The sequence below is a fragment of the Cyprinodon tularosa genome, unplaced genomic scaffold (assembly GCF_016077235.1).
Source record: "Cyprinodon tularosa strain WSP-4 unplaced genomic scaffold, ASM1607723v1 ctg12, whole genome shotgun sequence".
Classification (NCBI taxonomy): domain Eukaryota; kingdom Metazoa; phylum Chordata; class Actinopteri; order Cyprinodontiformes; family Cyprinodontidae; genus Cyprinodon; species Cyprinodon tularosa.
The window spans coordinates 2,453,506-2,475,171 of NW_024038003.1; the positions used below are offsets into that span (position 1 = coordinate 2,453,506).

Sequence of the window (21,666 nt, forward strand, 5' to 3'; positions counted from 1 at the left end):
TTGTATGTAATGGTACAGATTTAATTTTTCCAAATAGAAAAAATAGATTATAGAAAAGCATAAAACTTGTTTATGATCTGTTAGAAGTTATAGTTTTACTTTGTATGAATGTAGTTTCTTTAAGGTAAAAAAATTTCTAGTGTGTTTCTTGGTCTTTATGAGGCACAAAAACCTTTAAAGAAACAAATAAAGCCTTTACAAAAAAGATACTATCTAGACTTAGATTGATGACTTAAAGGTTGGTCATATTCACAAATTAGGTGGAATAGCTGTAGTGGGACAACATTTAGAAAACAAGTGAACAGGGTAATAATTCTTGAACTCTTGAAAATATTTAAACATGGAAAGCGCCCATTTTATTTTTATATACTTTTGTATGTCCTGTGGGGCTCTCTGTCTGTCTCCTGGAAGTTCAGGTTACCTGGATAGAGTTACAAGCTTTATAAGCTTCACAAACTGAGACTGCCTTTTAGTGTAATGAAGATACCCCACACACATTGCCACGGTGACCAGTGCTGTTCTCTATCCAGTTGCTGAAAGCTTTTCCAGGCAACTTAAGACGAGAGAAAACAAGGTGCACAGAGGAATCCATCTGGCTGGTCAAAAAGGATTGAAGTAGGTTAGTATCTTTATACAAAGCTCCACTGGAACCTCTACTTAATTTTCAAATTCTCTTACACAAAGAATCACGGTGATTATTCACCTCTTGTCCCACAGCTTACATGGCTGAGCCTGGGAGCACAAGTAGAGGTAACAGTGGTGCTATGACCACCGGGGGTGCAGGAGGAACGCGTGTCCTGCAGGAACCCTCTCTAAAGGCCGGAATGGTGCTGTCAGATGATAGAGTGGACTTCCTTCGAGAGCAGGCCTTCTGTGTGCTACGAGTGAAAACAGATAAGTGGAACCGCTTTATTGCCTCAGAAGAGAATCAAAAGATTATACTGGATTTTCTGGACCAAAGCTGGACAAGCAGGCTGCTTCTCTTCACTGGACCTGGTGGGACACTGCATGCAGGGGATGTTCAAGTAAGAAATGCACACATGTAACAGATAAATATATTTTACATAAGAACAGAGCATAAAAGTTTAAAACCATGCTTTTTGAAAGTTCCCTTGGGTTTATGGTAACAAAAATCTGATTATGGGTGTTTAAATATTACTCTACAAATTAACAAATTATCCAAGATGCAGATGCATTCATCAGTGTTATTATTTATTCTCTATCTAATGCCAATATTTTTTGAAATAAGTCACTACTTATTTCTGGTGCTTTCAATGCTGTTGAAAGCATTCCTACTGTTTTTCTCCCAATGAAGACATCTCCACCATGGAGGACCAAGCTGCTGTGTGTAATAAAGAAAGGTGTAAAGAAAATTGACCAACAAGGTTTCAGGCACCAGTTCTGGTTTGGAGAAGTACCTGGATACCCAATGGAGCACCTGCCTATAGTCATCTCTGAGGTTGGAAACTTTATGGGTCTATTTATTACCCCTATGGAGTACATGATGATACAGGGATACACATGTTGAAAGTTATGTAATATGAATGTGTTTTACAGAATTTTCACTTAACTTTGAGGGGGTGCTACAAAAGGGGAATGTAAGGGTTCCCAGAGTCAGCTTATAGAAATACATTAAAATACTTTCACTTCTACTGTCTCATTCCGCTTAGTGTGTTTCCTTTTTTGTCAATTTACAAAAGTCCACTCTTGTAACAATTTTAATAATTTTGTTCCTCAAACTTTCATATTTATATTTATTCTATAAATATAATTTTATTGTGATTGTTCATATTCATTCCCTTCCTATCTAAATTCATTTAAATACAATCTAATTTAGCAGTTACTCTCAAAAATATACAACAGTTTGGGAAAGGCCTGTAAAAAGTGTGTTTTTAATTTCAATTGAGAATCTTTGAAAGACCTGAAACACATCCCTTCTGTCTTACTAAGCTTGACATTTATGAAAAGAAGAATGTGTACAAATTTCGATTGCCGGATGTGCAAATCTGGTAGACACAGGAGATTTTCCTGTTTTAATTGCGTCAATAGGTGGTTTTACAGTGTCATGATTTTGATGAAAAACAGCATTGCACAAACTGCAAAATTTGACATGTAAAGATTTTGCAAAGCATGTATCCCTTTCTGTCTACTACTCAATAACAGTTTGCGTTGACCTATTACATGAAAACGATTCGATTAAACGTAAGAATAAAACTGTAAAAAAAATTTGTAAACAACCTTTGCACAGTATTCAGTCTCTAAATGCTGTATATGCTTGAATAAAGCAAGAATATCTTTGAGTGTGTGTTTATGTTTGATTAAACAAATCAGTCCAAAATGACATTATGAACAGTCCATGTCCCATTACAGGTTCTGGTGTGTGTGCTGTCCTATGGGCATAATCGTGAGGACTGGCCACGGGTAGTTTCTGAAGACATCTATCACCACCTGGAGAGGTTCAGAAGCAAGGTGGTGACTCTGAGAGGCCGTGCAGAGGGAAGAACCCTGCTGCCTCTTCCACTGTGTTTGGAGAGAGCACAACGTCAAGATATTGTTTTTAGGTTAGAATGCCTTACCATGTTACTGTCACCAGGAATTAAAGGCTTATTTTTTTGTTTTGAAAAAACAACCCCAGCCATTTTACTGAAACACTTTTTTTCAGTAATTGTTTTGACTTATCTAAAAGCTTTTTGAATGTATTAATTTTTTAATCAATAACTTTTAAAATAACAAATTTAAATATAGGTAATTAGTGTGCGCCATTGATGCAGGGGTTAAGTACATAACCCATTTGCAAAGGCTTTGATCCTCAATCCACTGTCAAAGGTTGAAGTGTCAGCCTGGTGACCTTTGTCGCATGTGTTCCCCCTCTTTCTAATCCAACTTACTGTCTGCCTACATCTTTCCCTTTTCCTGTCTGCCTACTTTCAAAAATAACAAAACAAATGCTACTAGATCATAAGAATTGGGAGAAACAATCTTGCCTATAGGTAATTAACAGAATAAAAATGAATAATTATATTATATCTGGATAAAAAATGTGTTTAATGCCTTTTTAGATTCTGATTCCTTGGAACCAAAACAGTGTATTGCAGAATACTAATGACAAGAAGGAGTTTTAAAGATTAGAGAGATTGATTTCATTTTCTCTCCCCATCTTACAAATATATATTATAGTTTAACTAATTGCATGAATGATTCCACTATAAAGTCTTAACTATCTTCTGTTAATCTGTTTAACTTACTTTTAATTTACTTTTAGACTATAGAAATCATTATAAAAAAATAAAAAAAACTAAGGTCCTGGTGCAATTGTACATAATAAAATATGATGGATTTAGGCTGTGCATCAAGACTTGGCTTGTTTTTTTATTTTTTAATTAATGTTATCTAACATTAGTTTGCGTTGTTGTATGCACAATAAAAGAAAACCAGCCAGGTTTGTGATTTCTGAATATATAAGTAGGCTTTGGAATTTTTCAGATCATTTTCTTGTTGTGCACTTCAAACAATCTATTATCCATAAAATAGTGTTTCAAATTTTGTTTAAAGAAAAGCAACCGCCACCATCTTGACAGAGGTTTTGCAGAGAACATTTTCACAGCCTCTTCTCTCTTTTTATTACTTTGGTTTCGCTTTAAAGGGAAAATATTTTTGTAAGGGTTTGACACTGCTTAATTATTTGATTATTATATGTTGAATAGTTTTGTCAGAACTTATTTGGTTCACATTGAGAAAATTAACAAAATGCTATATAGTAAGTTGAAAATTTCTCACCTTTACCGCACCCCAAATCATTCAAACGTGGCTATCCAGAGTAAAGAAATAGCTGCAGTTTTTAAACTCTGAATTAGAATGCATTCAATTTTTGGTGAGCATGGTACCAGATGGCTTTTTTTATATGTAGTTTGTTAACATTACCCCAAATGTGTTCAATATTTCACAGAACCACCTACAGTACAGTAATATTTTAGTTTAACTAACTAGTTTGTGCAAAGTGTTCAATAAAGTGAACTATTAGCATTTGGAATTTGTCATGGTTTGTGAAATATTGCTGTTGTTAGCTAATGTACCTTCTCAGCTAATAAGCAGTTTCCAAATCAGTTTGGACAGAAAAAATAATAAGACTGGTAAAAGGTGGTCTGGTTTTCTTTTTGTTTACTGGATATTGTCAACAACCAACTTACTCAAGCAGTGGATTCCTACTTGAAGTCTGCAAAATGTGTTTTCATGTTTCATAGCTTACATTTTTATTTTTATCCTCACTGACTGCTTTCCTGTCTGTCCCCTGCAGCCCAAGTGGATGGCCGCTGGACCATAGCTTGTTATACTCTATAGAAACTTTGATAGTTCAGTGGTCTGGACAGATTTGGGATGTGCTCAAAAAAGACTCTGGCATGCTTCTACTTCAGGGAGACCACCCAGGCCCCAACGTGGAACTCCAGTTTTGGGCAACTCAGAGGGAAAACCTAAAGGGCATCCAGGCACAAGTAATTAAATACATCCTGTTAGAAAAAGAATAAAAAAGTGAATGGGTGACTGATGGAAATATATCACAAGGAAGGAATAGACACACAAATGAGTACTTTCAGAAATTAGTAAAGGGGATATTTGTCGGGTTGAACAATTACAAAGTGGTTGACGTAGAAAAAAACCCAGTAAGAATTACCGGTACTCATATGAAAAAGTAGAGTGATTAAAACTGCTAAACTGAAAAAAAATACTTAAAAAATCAGAGGATGTTAATGCTAGTATTGTCACTTAATGTTATCTGTTATATGTCCTTAATGATAGCCTTTTTGCATGTGAATAGAAACAGTCACAACATTAAATTGTGTTTTTTTTTTTTTATTATTGTCTAATTTTTAGATCCAGAGCTCCAAAGTGAATCAAATCATAGAGATCCTGAGAAGAGTAGAGAGCAGTTACTACTCTGCCTTTAAGGATGTATGTGTCAAAGTCAATCAGGGTAAATAACCTTACATTGACAATAAACTTTTTTTCACTTTGATGATATGTTCCGCAAAAATTCAAAAAAATATATCCACTGGACTTGGTTTCCAAGATTTGAAGACGTTTCGCTACCTTTCCAGAAAGCTTTCTCAATTCAAATGTCTGGATCCGCAGTGAGTTTGAGTCTTATATAGACAAAGCCTTGTATCGCTTGGAAACATGCAAATGTTATATTTTTTTAAAATATTATTTATTTTTTTTAATTTTTACGGAATGCCTATGACTACTGAGAACCTTCACCAGCATTTGATGATATGTGCTACTTTGTGTACACCTAACATCTGAATACAATTGAATTTTTTTTTACCTGAAATAAGCCAAGGGAGTTCCTTTACTTTTGCATATGAAAATATTGCTACCCTAAAGTAACAACAATAATAGCATTTACTTATACCTGAAAATCTGAAAATCTTCTCTGTATATCTACAGTACATGTTCATTTACCTTCATGAAATGTGCTTTATCAGGCTGGGGCAATTTTAACACAATATGCCTGTATAATCCATTTACACTACTACTACAGCTGTGGTTGAAGCAGAAGATATAGATCTGTACCTACGGCCTCTAAGGAGACAGATCTGCAATCTGGAAGAGAGGAGTTTTCCACAGCTGGAACCTCTACTTCCTCCTCTTTTTCACACTCTTTGTCTCATCTGGAAACATTCCCAGTACTATTGCACACCACAGCGAATGGTTGTCCTCTTGCAAGAGTTCTGCAATCTGCTCATAGAAAAGGTAATTAGTGTTTAATGCAGGCCATATATGTACTGTACAAGAGAAAGAAGAATTTATGAATTTTTAACTAAATGACATGTTTCTGCTACAGGCATTTGCGTACCTTATTCCTGAAGAACTTTTTAAGATGGAACTTGAAGAGGGGATGGAGAGAGTACAAATAAGCATCTCAGTTCTGCGTTCCTTCAAGGAACTGTTTCACACTTACCGCCAGCAGATACCTGCTTACTACAGTAATGAGAAGAGCGTCAAGCTGTGGGACTTTCCTACAACACTTGTCTTCAAACGCTTGGACTGCATCATTGAAAGACTCCTCATGATTGAGGTGTGTGGATTCACGGGCAGAGCTTTGTTTTATACTTGTTGGTAGAAGGCAGGACTGTAGCTTTTAGTCCTTAAAAGGTAGCAGAGGAACTGTATTGGTATTTGTGAGCAAAAGTGTTGCAAAGACCTTTTAAAATACAAGCATTTATTACTATTATTCTAAATCTTTTGCTTCCACTATTGACTTTCTGATGTAAAGTATATTGGAAATATTAACTTTATCAAAACCTTAACATACAAGGGTCACATTAAGAAAAAAAAATATTATTTAAGCAGTGCCTGAAGCACAAGTCAAATTTGGATATCAGACCTTCTCCAAAAAATAGCTCTAGATTCCCCATATATTGTGTAATCTGATTACCTAATTAAAATGTATTATTAATCAGAATCAGACATATTTTAATAATCCCAGAAGGAAATTACTTTTGTTACATGCTCTAGATACAAACATTTATATGTATATACAACTAACCACAATTAATGATTTAATATATCCCTTCCAAGTAAATTTTAACTGAATATAAATGCCCTCTGCGTCTTTATGTGCTATTGCAAATTTAACTGCACACATTAAACCCATTAGACGCTACGACATAGACTATTTGAGCCACTGGTATACTTTAAAACGGAGGTCTTCAAGAGGGGGTCCGCGATTCCTAGAGGGCCCACAGAGGTACTGCATGGGGGTCGCGAACATTTTTGTTAATTCCTTTTTTTATATTCCCCCCAGCAATTATTTCCACTTATTGAAACGTCTTTAAATACACATTAACATGAATTCAACACACTGTAGTAAACAGATAAATGGAGGCAGAAGATGTCTTTCAGCCATCAATGCATATATTCAGTGACACACAGGAGCTCTGTTACAACACACCTGTCCCATCAACAATGAATCAGAATCAGAAATGCTTTAATAATTCCAGGGCGACATTATTTGTGTTACTTTACTCCATATGTAATAGAGTGACTATAGGACCAGTTTGATATACCACAATTTCATACAATATATATAATTAGGGGTTCCCCGCTCCGCCTTGCCATCAGTTTGGGGGTCCTTGGCCTGAAAAACCGCTTTAAAGTATACCCAGTGAACTGTACCATATATCCAGGAAAGCATTCTACAGTACATCACAGGTATGTCTTTTTCTGTTTTATGTTTTTGAGGGGTACAACAGGAATTTTAATGTTTCAAAGAAAAATCAGAGAAAACTTACTTTTGGATAGTTACTATAATACCAAAAAAATATTTACACAGTGTGCCTCTTGCAAGGGCATTTACTAGGTATGTTTGGTCATTTTAGAACAGTGTCAAAAAATATAGATCTAGTCTGTTTCCACTTAGTTTGAAGCTTTTAGATTTCCTTTCTGCCTTTAACTTCTAGCATTGTACAAATACAACAAGATGTCATGCTCCCAAAAACAGTACTTTTATTCTGCAGAATTTTACTGTAACACAAATAAAACAAATCAGGCCTGAAAAAGACACTTTTGTTCATCTTTCTGGGTTTTTAGAGTTATTTTCTTTGAGTGAAATGTTTTAGTTATGTGAATCAAAAGTTATGTTTTTCCTGTTTTCATAAAGTAAATCATTTTGTATTTGCATTTATTTTATTGCCTTGTTAGTTTTATTCAATTGCTACTTTTTATGTCCAAAATAGGAAATTTTTGCTACAGCCCTGGACTTTCTGAAGTTGGAAAAGGTTGAACTTGGTGGATCAAGAGGAAGGATCTTAAACGAGATGGTGCTAAGCATGACTGAAGAGTTTCATGACCGCTGGCGGACCCTTAGAGAGAGCAAATACGACCCCTTTGACTACACTAATGATGTAAGGTGGTGTCAGGCTGTCGCTATTGTGCTTGATGTCACACTGCTATTTATTATTATTTGGCTTCAGAGGGGTATTATTTACAGTGATTTAAATTTTGCATTGACAAGCCGAGCCAAATAATGAAAAACAACAATTAGATGTTCTTTTTCAGGCCAGCAGTGTAGTTATTGAAAGGTAGAAAGGAAAAGCAGTTGCTAAGCAACATGCAAGAACCATTGACTGGAGACATTATTAATCAGGGCATCAATATTTAATTTACTACATGTAAATATTATTTTACAACAGCTTCCAGTGTGACTCAGAACAGAAACTCGATCCAAATTGATTTGTGTCAAAATAAATTTTGCTTAAGTACAAGCTGCTGCAGCCAAAACTGATTAAGCTGAAGTGTTTCTGAAACACTGCACTGAAATTGAAACTGAGGGGAATGAAAATAACACAACAGTATACTGCAAGTTCAGTCAGAACTTTTAAACACCCAGGTAGTTCATTCACAGCAGTATCCATCACTTCCTTTTTCCAGGATTTTGTGTGTCAACACAGACGTTTTGTAGAGCAGAACAAAGATTTTGACCAGAGGCTGGGGACTGTCCTCAATTTGGCCTTTCAACATTCCAAAAGCCTGACTTCAGCATTTAAGGTAAATATATTCTTCTTTAACATCTGGAACAATCCAAGTAAACTGCCCAATATTTCATTGTTTGTATTTTATGATTAAATTAATGCAAGTAGACATCTTCTAAATTGTTTGCAACATTAAAGGGGTCTAGTTACATACAATGATTACAATAAATATAACTATGAAAAAGACAAAAAACATATCTATCTACCTAACTGAAGTTAAACAATTTACACCAAGCAATTTTCATGACAATGTTTGCTTAAGTCAAACAAGGCAAGTTTACCTGCCATCTAACCTATAATAAGATGATTATATAAAAATGCTTTTTTTTTCATCCTTTTTTCTTTTCTATTGCATATGTTTTTAAATTTGCTATCGAGCATGTGAATTTCTGTTATCAGGGATTAATAAAGTATCTAAAGTCTGTCTGTCTGTCTGTCTGTTTGTCTGTCTATCTATTTTCAATTTTAGGCACTCTAATAAAATGTTCAGATCAGCAGTTAAGATGGTGCACTAAGGTCTGATAATACCAGCACTGTGGTTCTTTCACAGTCTGCATTTATACTGATGTCATCGAACATTTAATCTCCATCCTATCACAAGTGCAGAAGCCTGATTGGAAGACTTCAAACTTTATTTATACAGTAGGAGCTTCTCCAAGTTGCTCTTTTTCGACAGTGGTTTGTTAATTGGTTTCGTCCTTTCCGTTCTGAAGGAAAACACCAGGCAAAAGGGGCATGGTTATTATTAATATGTACGTAAACTGGAATCTTTACCACAGTTTTCTTAAGGAAAGTTGTGGGTAAAACATAGAGAAAGCAGGAGAAGAGCTTAGTAGGTGTTTTTAAAAGCTTTGTAGTCTTTTTGGTGAAACTGGGCAATTTGGTAAAATTAGTTCTAATCGGAGACAACTTTGGTACTGGACTTCATGTTCAGTAGAATGTCACTACTGTAAATAGCAAATGTTTGTAAACTATGGTAGAGTGGAGTTCAGATGCTACAGTCACAGGAGGTTTTGTTAGCCTGTCAACTGTGGCAAAGTAGGCCAGAGCATTGTCAATGTTATTGCTGATGAACTCAAAGAATAAATATGGTCTTGCATTCTTCAGTTGTACATTTTATCTTTACGGTCTCTCTTTATGGATATTATAGTAAACCTGGAGTTCAGACTTTTTAGCTTTTCGACTCTCCCTTTTTGTCATTTTTGACTGGTGGAGCACTTTTTCAGAGACATTTCTTCACAGAAACAAAGAAAACATCACTTTAGTTGAAGCAATTGAATTTTTTTTTTCGATTTTGTTTCGAGGCTCTGGAAGGGAAGTTATTCACCAGCTTATCGACAGAGCAAAGTGGAAGTACGGTGGAAGAGTCAATCAGGTTTAAGGTTTAATTAGCACCATTCTTAAAGGTGCTAATTAAATGAGCAGGCCACACCGAAAAGAAGGCTGAAGGAGGCGTGATGCTAGAATACACAAGACGGGCTGCAGAGGCGGGACAACGGCGAAGCTAAGAAGGAATTACCACAGAGCGCTGATCCCATCAATCCTGCTATCCAACGTCCGCTCACTGGATAACAAAATTGATAGTCTCCATCTTGAACTCTCTTCAAAAAATAGAGAAAAGCAACTTTTGCGCCGTCAGCCAGAAAGTGCCTTGGCTTCATTCATCAGTACTGGACAATGCTGTTAGCCTGGAGGAATTCACACTATACCGCACTGAGAGAAACAGTAAACCCAGCGGTAAGGCTAGAGGAGGCGTAAAAATTCTAGATCGGTCGCCAGCTTCTGCTCTCCAAACACCAAGTTTCTGACTGTTAACCACAGAACGTTCTGCCCAGAGAGTTCACTGTTGGAAGCATCACTGCTGTTTATTTACACCAGGAGGATGTGGCAAGGCATATGGACGTTCACAGACTACAACACACCCTACCCCCCTGGTAGATGCAGCTGATGCTGACTTCCTAAATGAACTAAACAACTTCTTTGAAAGGCGTGAGGCACTAAACAGCACTTCAGCAATGAAAGCCATTCCACACCAGGGAGAGGAGGCACTCAACTTTGCCATAGCTAAAGTGAGGAAAACTCTGAGGAGAGTCAACCCAAGGAAGGCCCCAGGGCCTGATAACTTACCTGGGCGGGTGTACAAGGAGTGTGAAGGTCAGCTGGATGGTGTCCTCACAGACATTTTAACACCTCGCTGGACCAATCCATAGTACAGGCATAATTTAAGTCTGCCACCATCATTCTGCTCCCAAAGAAGCCTCAGGTCACCTCACTCATTGACTACCAACCTGTAGTACTGACTACCATCATGATAAAGTGCTTTGAAAGGCTGGTCTCCAGTCTCCCCCAAACATTTGACCCGTCCCAGTTTGCCTACCGACGGAACCGCTTCACTGAGGAAATCATCTCCTCTGCTCTTAACCTGAGTCTAGCACACCTGGAGGAGAAGAACGCCCATGTGCAAAGCTTTGCATATTTGCAACACACATATTTAATGCTCTGAACTTTCATATCAATGAGGTTTTGCACCATGCCTGTTCTCCCACACTGTTTACATTTGATCACTGCTGCACTTTATAGAATGGAAATGTTCTGAAAGCTGTACAAAATGAAATTTTGTTTTTATACACTCTTTGTATATGAAATGCATAAAGTCAAATTAAAAGTCAAATAATGTTAACTGATGGGAATTACTATAAGTAGCCCGCCATCAAACCTGTGAATATAAATCACAATGGTGTGTGGACATTATGCAGTTTTTTATGATCTGGAGAAGAGAGATAGGCAGAATCTAGTATCCAAAGAGATTGTGGAGAAGCATCAATATACAACAGATCTCCAAGGTCCAAAAAACTTGTAAGTTGCTCCGACAAACCGCATTTCACCAGATTTTGAAAACCTAACCAGTATTTAAAATAAACTCCCAGCTTCATTTCTTTGTAGCATCTTAACAAGATATTTCACATGGATTTAAAAGTAAGGGGTGTCATCAACTGAAATTCCAAACATTTACATAATATTGCAAGTAGAGAGCTACTTGTGTTTTATCCATATATATCATCCATTTCCTCTTTTTTTATGCAAACTTTTACACCTAATCTTGTACTTTTCCTATTTCTTTTGAACTTCCAGACTGCTACTAGACATATATCATGTGTAAATTCATTGTTTGCCCATTGTTGCATGCACAATATTGTATCTCTGGTCATGTGGTCTTGTTATTGTAAATATACACAAAGTGATTTCTTCTAGCGAACGAATAGAACAAAAAGTATTATTAAAAAATAGAAATTAAATAAATGAAGCCGAAAGTGCACCTTTATTTTATCAGAAGACCTTTGCAAACAGAGTATGCCACTGGCATAGACATTAGTAAGGTTATAATGATACAGTAACTAGGCCCCTTTAATCAAGTAGTTTTTATTGTCTTAATTTTCCCACCGAGTGTGTCATTATTTTTTTTATGTGCTTAAATCATTCAAATAAATCTTGTTTCCTATCCAGCTGCTGAAAATATTTGGAAGTCTTCTGGAGAGACCTAGACTCAAAAAGTTATTTTCTACCGATTATAATACATTGCTGGCCATGTTAAACCAGGAAATAGATCACTGCCAAGTTTCACTGGATCAACACAGAGAAGGGGTGAGAGGCTAAAGTGAACATTTTCTTTTTAATGATGTTTAAATATTCGCCTGCTGACTTATTACCTTTTAAATTTGATCTAATGTCTAAATACTACATACTTTTTACTGTTTTATAGTATTAAAAATCTCTGAAGCAAGAGTGTCTCAAACTAAAACTCAACCCTCATGACATTGTCCTGAATTTTTTTAAATGTCACCTTAACTCAGCAGACCTTGGTCATTAGCAAACTTGGGTCTGTCTTAATATCCTACTGAAGAGCTAATTAAATGATTTAGATTTACTGCTGTGTGAAGAGGGACACATTTATTAGATTCAGGACATTGGCTCATGTGTGCTGGGCCTAGAACCCCTTAAAGGGTTATCACAAATACTGTTAAAACCAGATATTTATATACTCAGTAAGACTGATTTTTTTTCTTACTAATGGAACTTTTTTAGACAAAAAGTTTCCCTTTTAGATCTGTCAAACATTTTATATTATATCTCCATAAACTTCTAGAAATGTTTTTTTTTTTTTTTTTTTCACAGCTTGTATTTAAGTAAGGCTTGTTTGTTTAATCGTTTGCTTTTTTAGGTTTGACCTCAAACTTTTCCATGTGCTGTGGTTTTGGTTCTCTTTAAGTTTTTTTTTTTGAGGTTTCATTGGAATTATTTCCACTTTGTGTTATTCTAGTAGTTTTTGGTTGCCTTTGACTTCTTATGTATCTCTTTTTACCCTCTGTTGCCCTCTTGTGTCAGTCTCCTTCTCTTAGCTCCCTTTTAGATTCTTCTGTCCACACCTGCTCCCAATCTGCTTATTAGCCTGGTCTTTGTTCAGTCTCCCATTTTTACTTATATTGTTTGCTGGTTCCTCGTTGTTTCTTTGCCCCAATGTGTGTCTTCCCTGACATCTCCTGGATTTTGGTTTTCTGTATTTTCTGACTTTTGCTTCTCCTGCCCTTTGGAACATTATTAAAACAGCAAAACTCATCTCTGCCTCCTTCCGTCTCTGCCTTTGTTTCTCACTTCTTCCAAGCCTGACACCATGGAAGTCAAATCAGGACCTCGATGGTCTCTCCTTGACAGATTTTGTTACCCTTAATTCATGTTATATCTGTTATGCTAGTGTACTTATGGGCATTGTCAATTTGAGTCAGTTGTTCCCGAGCTTTATCTAAGTAGCTGCTGCCTTAAGACATTGCTTCAGTATTTGCACCTAATCCTCTTTTTGGCGATATGGGCAACAGTCTTTACTGTAACAAAATAGCTCCTCATCATGATGCTGCTATCCTTATATTTGAAGTTGTTTAACAGCTTGCCAGCTTTACCTTTTGGCATTAACTCTACTTATAATCTGAAGACCATAGGACATGCCTACAAAAAGGGTTGACAAACATTCAACTGGCTTTTTATGGTCCTATTTGAGTAATGACTGCCTCCTCTCTTGGAGGTCAGTTAGTCCAAGTGCAGTTAAGTTCTCTTAATAGTTTCAGCCAGCATTTGAAAAAGGTCTGACAGATACATTTCATACCAAACACCTTCATCTCTGGAACAAAGAAAACATCTAGTTTCTTCTTTAATTTTGTCAAAGGATGAACCAGAATTATATATATTTAGATTTCTCCTTCTGATGTTGTAAGAGATCGCTCCTAGACAGCACTAGAAAATGCTTTTTTCGAGGTGTTGTCTCGACAACCTACAAGTGTGCCTCTATTAGCCTAAAGGCTTATAAAAGCTGAAAAGAATCATTGCATTCTTGGAGGGCATTATCAAAAATAAAGTTTTAGCATTTCTAAAATACAAAAAATGAAAATTTTCAAAAGCCTATAACTTATGTTTAAAATGAAAACTTTATATATCTGTTTTATCATCATGCAAGAAAAAACATTAGGGCTGAATAAAACAAGATCATTAGACATATTGATCATGTCGAATTCTATTTCAGCTGCAGTCTGATTGTGCAGTTCTGGGAAAGAACATGCCGTCTGTGGCTGGGAACCTTAAATGGTCACAAGAACTTCGGAGCCGCTGCCTTACGAATAGAAGCAACTTCTGCCAGCTGCCTCACATGTATGAACCAACTCTCTCCACCAGGCCAAGACATAAATAGATAAATGCTATATTGCATGTAGCAGATCTGATTTTTGGTTTCTCGTACTTTTAAGCTTTAGAGGGCTTCACACAGAAGGGCTTAACATAAAAACATTTTGATTTTGGGTAAAAAAAATTATATTGAACATAGAGCTGTTCTTTTTCTATTTTACAGGCCACTTGGGTGTGCTGAGGCAGATGAGGTTCTCAGAAAATGTGAACATGCTCTTGAGAGTTTGGAAAAATATGATGAGGAACTGTTGACAGAATGGGCTCAGGGGTTGGACGATGTCTGCCAAATGCATCTCAAAGAGCCACTCTTAACCCTGGACTCTGATACAGGCCTTTTCCAGGTCAACTTCAGTCCTATTGTAAGCACAAGGAACAATATATATTCATTTTAGAAGTATTTATAAATTATATCATGGTGCTTTAATTTTCACTTTCTGTACAAAATCAACTATGTCTGTTGGAGGGAAGATTAGTATTGCATAGCAACTAACTCTAAGATCTAGTTTTTCCTACTTTTCTAAACTAATTAATTTGTGTTTTGCATGATTTCTGAATAGCTATACCAGTAAGAGCAGGAGTAAGAATCACTAAGTGAAGGTTGGCTACCATTATGAAGTTATAGAGGATTTTTAAAAAGACCTTTTCTGTAATTTAATGTACTTTTAGTAATGTCAAAAAAATAACTAGAGTGATCCAAGTTTCCACTAGCCCGAATCCCTCCCCTTCCCTTTCTGGCTGATCTTTGCTGCACTGTCCCCTTGCTTAAAATATAAACGGATTGGGCAATTGGGAGATATTTCCACTTCCAAAAAGGAACAAAAAAAAAAAAAAACAGCAAGTAGGCCTTTCCTACTATTTTTTCAACACATGTCGTAGTGTAAATAGATTATTAAGGTAAAGAAATACCAAAAATGTTGATGGGTTTAGATAAAGATTTTTAAAGAAAGTAATTTAAGGCTTATATTTTCAGCCTCTTTTAGCTGAATGTTAAAAAGTGCTATCCCTACCATATACTTTCTAGATGTTGCAATGAGGTGAGAAATAATTCTTTTGCTAGACTATTTTACAGTAAAATAAAGCTATGATACAGAGAAATGTCCTACTCTGGTACAAATAGGGGATATTTTATTTCATTTTAACTGTGAAAGCTATATTTCATTGTCCAAATTTTACAAAAAGTAGACTTGCTGAATGAAGTTAAATATTTGTAAGGCTACAGCTGACATTTCATTAGAAGCATTACTGTTAATCTGACTGTAGGCTACCTAATTAAGTAAATATGGTGACAAATTAATAAGAAAATGTAGGCTTGTCACACTCATATTGTGAGAAAAGAAACTATGAGGTATAATTCCACTTAAATGAAATCTGCAACAACATTTCTCTGGATTTTGAACTCTTTGTTGCAACAAAAAGATAAGTGTTTTAGACAACATTGTTGGAATGGTACATTTCTTTTTCTTTTTTTTACTACTATGAATAATTGCTCTATTTTGGTTTTAAATAAAAGCAAGTAAATCATGTTATACCTTAAAACTGGAATATTATTACTTAAGTTAATTACATGTGGATTATGTACCCATTTCTGGATCACAAAAATGGGATCTACCATACAGTTGTGTATGGTAGTCCATTTTGTCTCTCTTTTTTGTAGTGTTTTGCAAAGAGCTTATTTTCAAATTACTTCGCTTTGCAAATGTCTTCTGCTTCAGTGAACTTTTGCTTTGCTTGCTTGCTTCCTTTGTGGCTCACTTATATTAGTGGGTCTAGGGACTCCAAAGAAAACTGTTTACTGTAAAAGGGTTTATATTTATATTTAATGCACTAATGTTATACTAACTTCCACAGCTGACGGGTGTGCTGAGGGAGGTCAAATACCTGACAATTCTAAAGATCCAAAACATTAACAAAGCAGCTCTTCATTTGTATTCTGAAAAGGAAAGATTATACCTGGTGGGTCAAAAGCGTATCGGTGGCACCATATACATCATGACGGCACAGTTGCTTAATATTTGGATAGATATTAAACGTGTCAAATGTGGTAATATCTTTGCCTGTTTCTGTCACCTAGTACACACAGACACTGACCTTGGTGACCCAATGGTACAACAAGCTTAAAAGCACCATCTTGGACGTAGAGCTGAGGCTAGTTAAAGATGAGATGGACAGGGTGATACAACAGCTGGAACCAGCGCTCACAGAGCTGACCTGGGATCAGGATGACCTCTGGGACTACATTAAGAGTACACAGCAACTGGTCAAGGTACTGATTATTTGGAGTAGATCTTAGGGAGACATTCCATCTTTCTGTCTGTCTGTCTGTTTCTATCTACAATACCAAGTATGATTTGTTTCCCTCTTTAGGATTGATAACTCATATAATTTCATAATTCTCTTTTTAGAACATTTCGAGTCGGGTCCAGAGTAGCAAAGCTAATGCTGAAGCCATTCAAGCTCTCATGGTTAAATTCAGCAGCCGGGCTTTTATTACCAGAAAGAGACTTGGCTCTACTCTCATAGACTTCTCCGAAATTGAGGACAGTGTTTCCAAACAACAGACTCTCACTCTTGGTACAGGGGAGCAGATACATAAACTGGTGCAGGTATGCTTGCATTTTACTCCTTAATTGAGAGAACATATACTCAGATCAACCAAAACTCCACCCATGTTACTATTAGCTTTTAGCACATTCCCTAATTCTGAAGAAATGCACTTCAATAACAAGATACTCACTCTTTCATGATCCAAAGAGGAGGAACACTGGATTGGTGTATCTGATAAATTATGACTGATCCTTTTTTTAGACAACACATTGATCTTTATGAAAACATTTGAAAAACTATGTAACATTATCCATTCATTCTGTGTTGATGTACTGTTCCTTTGCTCATCTACCATAACAAATCTTTATAAGCACATTAAAGAGAGTACAGTACTTTAGAGGTGTTTTATTTATCCTATATCTTATTCTCAATGGGATTCAGGAGAACCAGTCTCTACTAGGTGTGACCAATCAGAACAGCCCTGAATGGCGTTTATACACAGAGTATGTGGACCAGATGATCGTGACGGGCTTCTTCAACGCGATACGCTGCTCCCTGCAGTACTTTGTGGACAACACAGATGCAGCTCAGCGCATTACACCTCTCTTTGAAATAAAACTGATGCTCAGTAATAATGAAATGACCTTTGACCCTTCATTGGATGTGAGCCTCAGTGGAAACTTTTATGGTATTGTGGACAAAATGGTGACCAACATCATAAACATGGCATCCTTCATTTCCAGAGTGGCAAACCACAAGGATCTGGATAACTATCAGGTATTGTACCTATTAGTGAGAGTTCTACATGGTTTAGCAGCATCATAGAGAAAAAGAAACGCAGCAGGGACAACAGGTCCGGGGAAATGTAATGTGTGGTTAGGATATAAAAGAAAATTTCAAACCTTGGACATCGTACACAGAACTCTTTAGCTATTTATTCGATTACTATACCTTGATTTTTTTCACTGTAATGAAAGAAGCTGGTGCTTGTGTAGAGGAGGCATGGGTGAGAGCCAGAGTGCACCCTGGAAAGTGTGTTAATCTGTCAAAGGGGAACAAAGGCACACAAGATGCAAAAAAAAAAAACAATCATACCTATAGACAATTTATGGTAAATAGCTAACCTAACAAATAGATTTGGGCCTTGATAAGAAGGGAATCTGTGAGAGGAAACTTGTCTCCCTAACTGTAAACCAATGTAATAACAGGAAACTTTACTCAGTTGATGGCAAGCTTGAGCTCCCCAACAAGAAATCCTGTTAGAATCTGTAATAGACAAAGTGGAGCCTAGATTCACCTTCCAAAAGCAAAATAATCCCTGACATGGTATAAAAATGGTCTAGACCACAGGTGTTGAACTGGTTCCAGAAAGAGCCGTGTGGCTGCAGGTTTTCTTTCCAACCAAACAATAGCATACCAGACTCCAGTCATCTCATCAAGTCATCATGTTCAGATTGGACTCCCTTGATGAGATGACTGGAGTCTGGTGTGCTATTGTTTGGTTGGAAAGAAAACCTGCAGCCACACGGCCCTTTCTGGAACCAGTTTGACACCCCTGGTCTAGACCAATTGACATTCATGTGCATAATTTAGCCAACAATGTCACAAATTTAAACATTACTGTTTAGATATGTTCTATCTGATCTGAGAGCAACTCAGCCACCACAACATACAGTATATGAATCAGTTTTCTTCCACTCCAAGTAATCCAGTGCTGTTAAAATATGAAATAAATTGGCATTAAAAAAGTGGTTATATAAGAAATGTGAAATTGTTAAGAGCTATGTAGTTTTTGAAAGGCATTGCACTAATGCAAATAGATCATTAGATATGCAAAGAAATAAAATTTTTGACATATATGGCTATTATGTTATATCTTTTAGTCTGATATCGATCAAATGGAAGATTTGTCAGAAATGTGTCATATTATACGCTTAAGGACACGAGGAGCTGTGGCCAAGGTAATTAACTTTTTTGTCCCTTACAGACTTTTTTATTTATTTATCTAAATACCCAAGTGTAATCATTGTGTTGACTTTCAGGTCAGGGAATATCAAGCTTCGTTTTCTAGCTACCGGTACCTTTGGACTGATGACAGGTCAGATGATTTGTTTTATTGAATTTCCTCCTTCCAGAGTTGTACATTTATTTATTCATTTCATCCCTCTTTTTTATACATCTTTTTAGATCTGAATTCATGAGGCAGTTTTTGCTCTACGGCCATGTTTTGAGCACAGAAGAAGCGGAGCTGTATGCGGACTATGAACTGAAAAAGAGCCCACCCACCTTAGAGAACTTTAAAGATCAAGTATTTTCCATGTTTCTCATCTCTCTGTTTTTAAAATATTTATAGTGCAATCAAAGTAACTAGTTCCTTCCCTCATTTAGATCAATCTTTTTGAGTCTCTGTACACTCGGGTGAGTAAAATGGAGGACAGGATACAATTCTGTGGCTGGTTGGAGCTGGATATACGACCCTTCAAACACACGCTGATGAATGTCATCAAAAAGTGGAGCTGGATGTTTAAAGAGCATCTTCTAAACCATGTAAATCAGAGGTAAATCATTTTGAATTTGGTTGCATGTTTCTTTTAGGATTGTTTTTAAGATTTTGATTCTATTTTTGAAATAGTCTGGCATGTCATGGTTTCGGTTCTGTTTAATCTCAAAGAGCTTTTACAGTCATAAATCCAGAATAGATCTTTAAGATCTGTTTTTTATGTATGTATAAAACTAAATAAATAGATCATAATGATCAAGAATAAATGAACCATTCAAACATGCAGTAATAAAGACACCAAACCAGTTTCACTTTGTTTGTTCACAGTGTAAAGGAGCTGTCCCATTTTCTTGAGGACACAGCTGGAGGCCTCTCCACAAACGTGTCAGATGGAGATTATGCAGGGCTGGTGAAAATAATGGGACACCTTATGGCCATCCGAGATAGACAGATCAGTAATGAACAGCACTTCAAACCACTCAAGTCAACGGCAGAGCTTCTCAAGTCCTACGGACAACAACTCCCTGAGGGTGTCTACACACAGCTGGAAGTATGTACCAGTGCAAAAACATTTCCCTGTTTATTGCAATGGCGTTAAGCATCAACCATTGCATTTGTCTTTTAACTTCTATGCCTCAAAATTTAGGAGCTGCCTGAGAAGTGGAAAAGTCTCAGAAAAATAGCATTTACAGTGAAACATGAAGTGGCACCACTGCAGTCAAATGAAGTTTCTGTGATACGCAGGAAATGTGTTTCGTTTGAGGTGAGACTGGGTGTAAGCAAGGTAGGATGTCAGTCTGGTAACCCCCCACAAAGAGCTTGATATCTGATACACCCAATTAACCTTTGTCTTTCTTTCCTGCATTATTTATGTTACCCAAACGCTAGGGTCTGTGCATTCTGAACTGGAGACAGATATACATGCATTATATATTTTTCAACTTTCCAAATGTAGATAAAGCAGCATGAGTTCAGAGAGCAATTTCGCACTGCGTCAATCTTCAAGTTCAACATTGAGGAGCCATATAAACTGATTGAGAAGGTGAAAATTAGAAAACATTCAACTTGCATCCTATTAAGATACTTGTGATAAAATGAAAGTAGTGCACCATGCGAATTTAGTGAATCTACAAAGTTGCACAATGCAATAGCAGCTCAACTGTATCTCTCTAGTGTCATCGATCAGTAGCACAGCTTGAGGTGGAAATGAAGAACCTGCAAGACACAGCTGATCTTTTTGAGGTCAGCTTTCCTGAATACAGACAGCTGCGCCAGTGTCGCTCTGACATCATACTCGTCAAAGCAGTCTGGGACCTGATCATTTTTGTGAAGGTAAAAATGATTTGACCAAAAAAAAATTTATATTTTCCTTGACTACATTGTAGTTTGAAAAAAAATAAATAAATAAATAAATTGCCAAAACAAACTCTTAATGTTAGACAAGCATAGAAGAGTGGACCAAGACTCCGTGGAAGGAGGTAAATGTAGAGCAGATGGACATGGAGCTCCGCCGTTTTGCTAAGGTATGAAAACAAATTTACACATTTTAACTAACATTTTTTTTTTTAGTTTTGAAGTTTAAAAAGTGTTAATTTTGGCTCATGTTTGATTTAATGATGATAATTATGCTTTGTGTTGCAGGAAATGAAGATGCTAGATAAGGAAGTGAGAGCATGGGATGTTTACCTGGGTTTAGAATCTACTGTGAAAAACCTGCTAACCTCTCTGAGAGCAGTCAACGAGCTGCAGAGCATTGCCATCAGAGAGAGGCACTGGCAGCAGCTTATGAACACAACAGGAGTATGAAAACTTATGTTTAGATATGCAGATATTGTGCAGCATTAAATTTAGACTCCGAGAACTTGATTACAACAGCATCAGAGCATATATCCTTTATGATTCCTAGGTACGGTTTGTGATGGGAGAGAGCACCACCTTGGGAGACCTGTTGGAATTACAGCTACACCGTGTGGAGGATGAAGTTAAAAACATAGTGGACAAAGCTGTGAAAGAAATGGGCATTGAAAAGGTAGAAACCAGATAATTGAGGCTTTTTTATGAATGAAAAACTGCTGAAAACAGATTTAAAGAAAAAAATGAAAATGTTTTGACCCTTTCAATCTACGTCCATTTTGAACAAAGGTTCTGGCAGAAATAACACAGACCTGGAGTGTCATGTCACTGTCATATGAGACTGATAACAGCACTGGAACACCTTTGCTCAAAGCTGATGAGAATCTAATCGAAACTTTGGAGGACAACCAGGTAGATTATTAGGCAGATTACCTAAGTATTGTGTAAAACTAATTAATGTGCTTACATTAAGTAGATTCATTAAAATGTAGCACAGATGGATATTCTAAAATT

General features: G+C 36.5%; 1 protein-coding gene across 1 annotated transcript in view; it reads left to right on the plus strand.

The window, feature by feature from the left end:
* The first annotated feature begins 572 nt into the window (after nt 1-572).
* dnah9l (dynein, axonemal, heavy polypeptide 9 like) overlaps nt 573-21,666 on the plus strand; it is a 54,599-nt gene continuing 33,505 nt past the window's right edge. The window contains exons 1-28 of the mRNA XM_038271002.1: nt 573-1,025; nt 1,250-1,459; nt 2,371-2,561; nt 4,295-4,490; nt 4,870-4,969; nt 5,537-5,748; nt 5,840-6,073; nt 7,734-7,901; nt 8,428-8,544; nt 12,033-12,170; nt 14,098-14,222; nt 14,419-14,614; nt 16,104-16,208; nt 16,327-16,518; nt 16,658-16,858; nt 17,241-17,576; nt 18,683-18,760; nt 18,842-18,897; nt 18,987-19,107; nt 19,188-19,357; nt 19,627-19,849; nt 19,946-20,062; nt 20,255-20,341; nt 20,473-20,631; nt 20,739-20,822; nt 20,941-21,099; nt 21,206-21,328; nt 21,442-21,564. Coding sequence (XP_038126930.1) covers nt 723-1,025; nt 1,250-1,459; nt 2,371-2,561; nt 4,295-4,490; nt 4,870-4,969; nt 5,537-5,748; nt 5,840-6,073; nt 7,734-7,901; nt 8,428-8,544; nt 12,033-12,170; nt 14,098-14,222; nt 14,419-14,614; nt 16,104-16,208; nt 16,327-16,518; nt 16,658-16,858; nt 17,241-17,576; nt 18,683-18,760; nt 18,842-18,897; nt 18,987-19,107; nt 19,188-19,357; nt 19,627-19,849; nt 19,946-20,062; nt 20,255-20,341; nt 20,473-20,631; nt 20,739-20,822; nt 20,941-21,099; nt 21,206-21,328; nt 21,442-21,564 — 4,524 coding nt within the window. The 5' untranslated portion in view covers nt 573-722. The remainder of the gene's footprint in view (nt 1,026-1,249; nt 1,460-2,370; nt 2,562-4,294; nt 4,491-4,869; nt 4,970-5,536; nt 5,749-5,839; nt 6,074-7,733; nt 7,902-8,427; nt 8,545-12,032; nt 12,171-14,097; nt 14,223-14,418; nt 14,615-16,103; nt 16,209-16,326; nt 16,519-16,657; nt 16,859-17,240; nt 17,577-18,682; nt 18,761-18,841; nt 18,898-18,986; nt 19,108-19,187; nt 19,358-19,626; nt 19,850-19,945; nt 20,063-20,254; nt 20,342-20,472; nt 20,632-20,738; nt 20,823-20,940; nt 21,100-21,205; nt 21,329-21,441; nt 21,565-21,666) is intronic.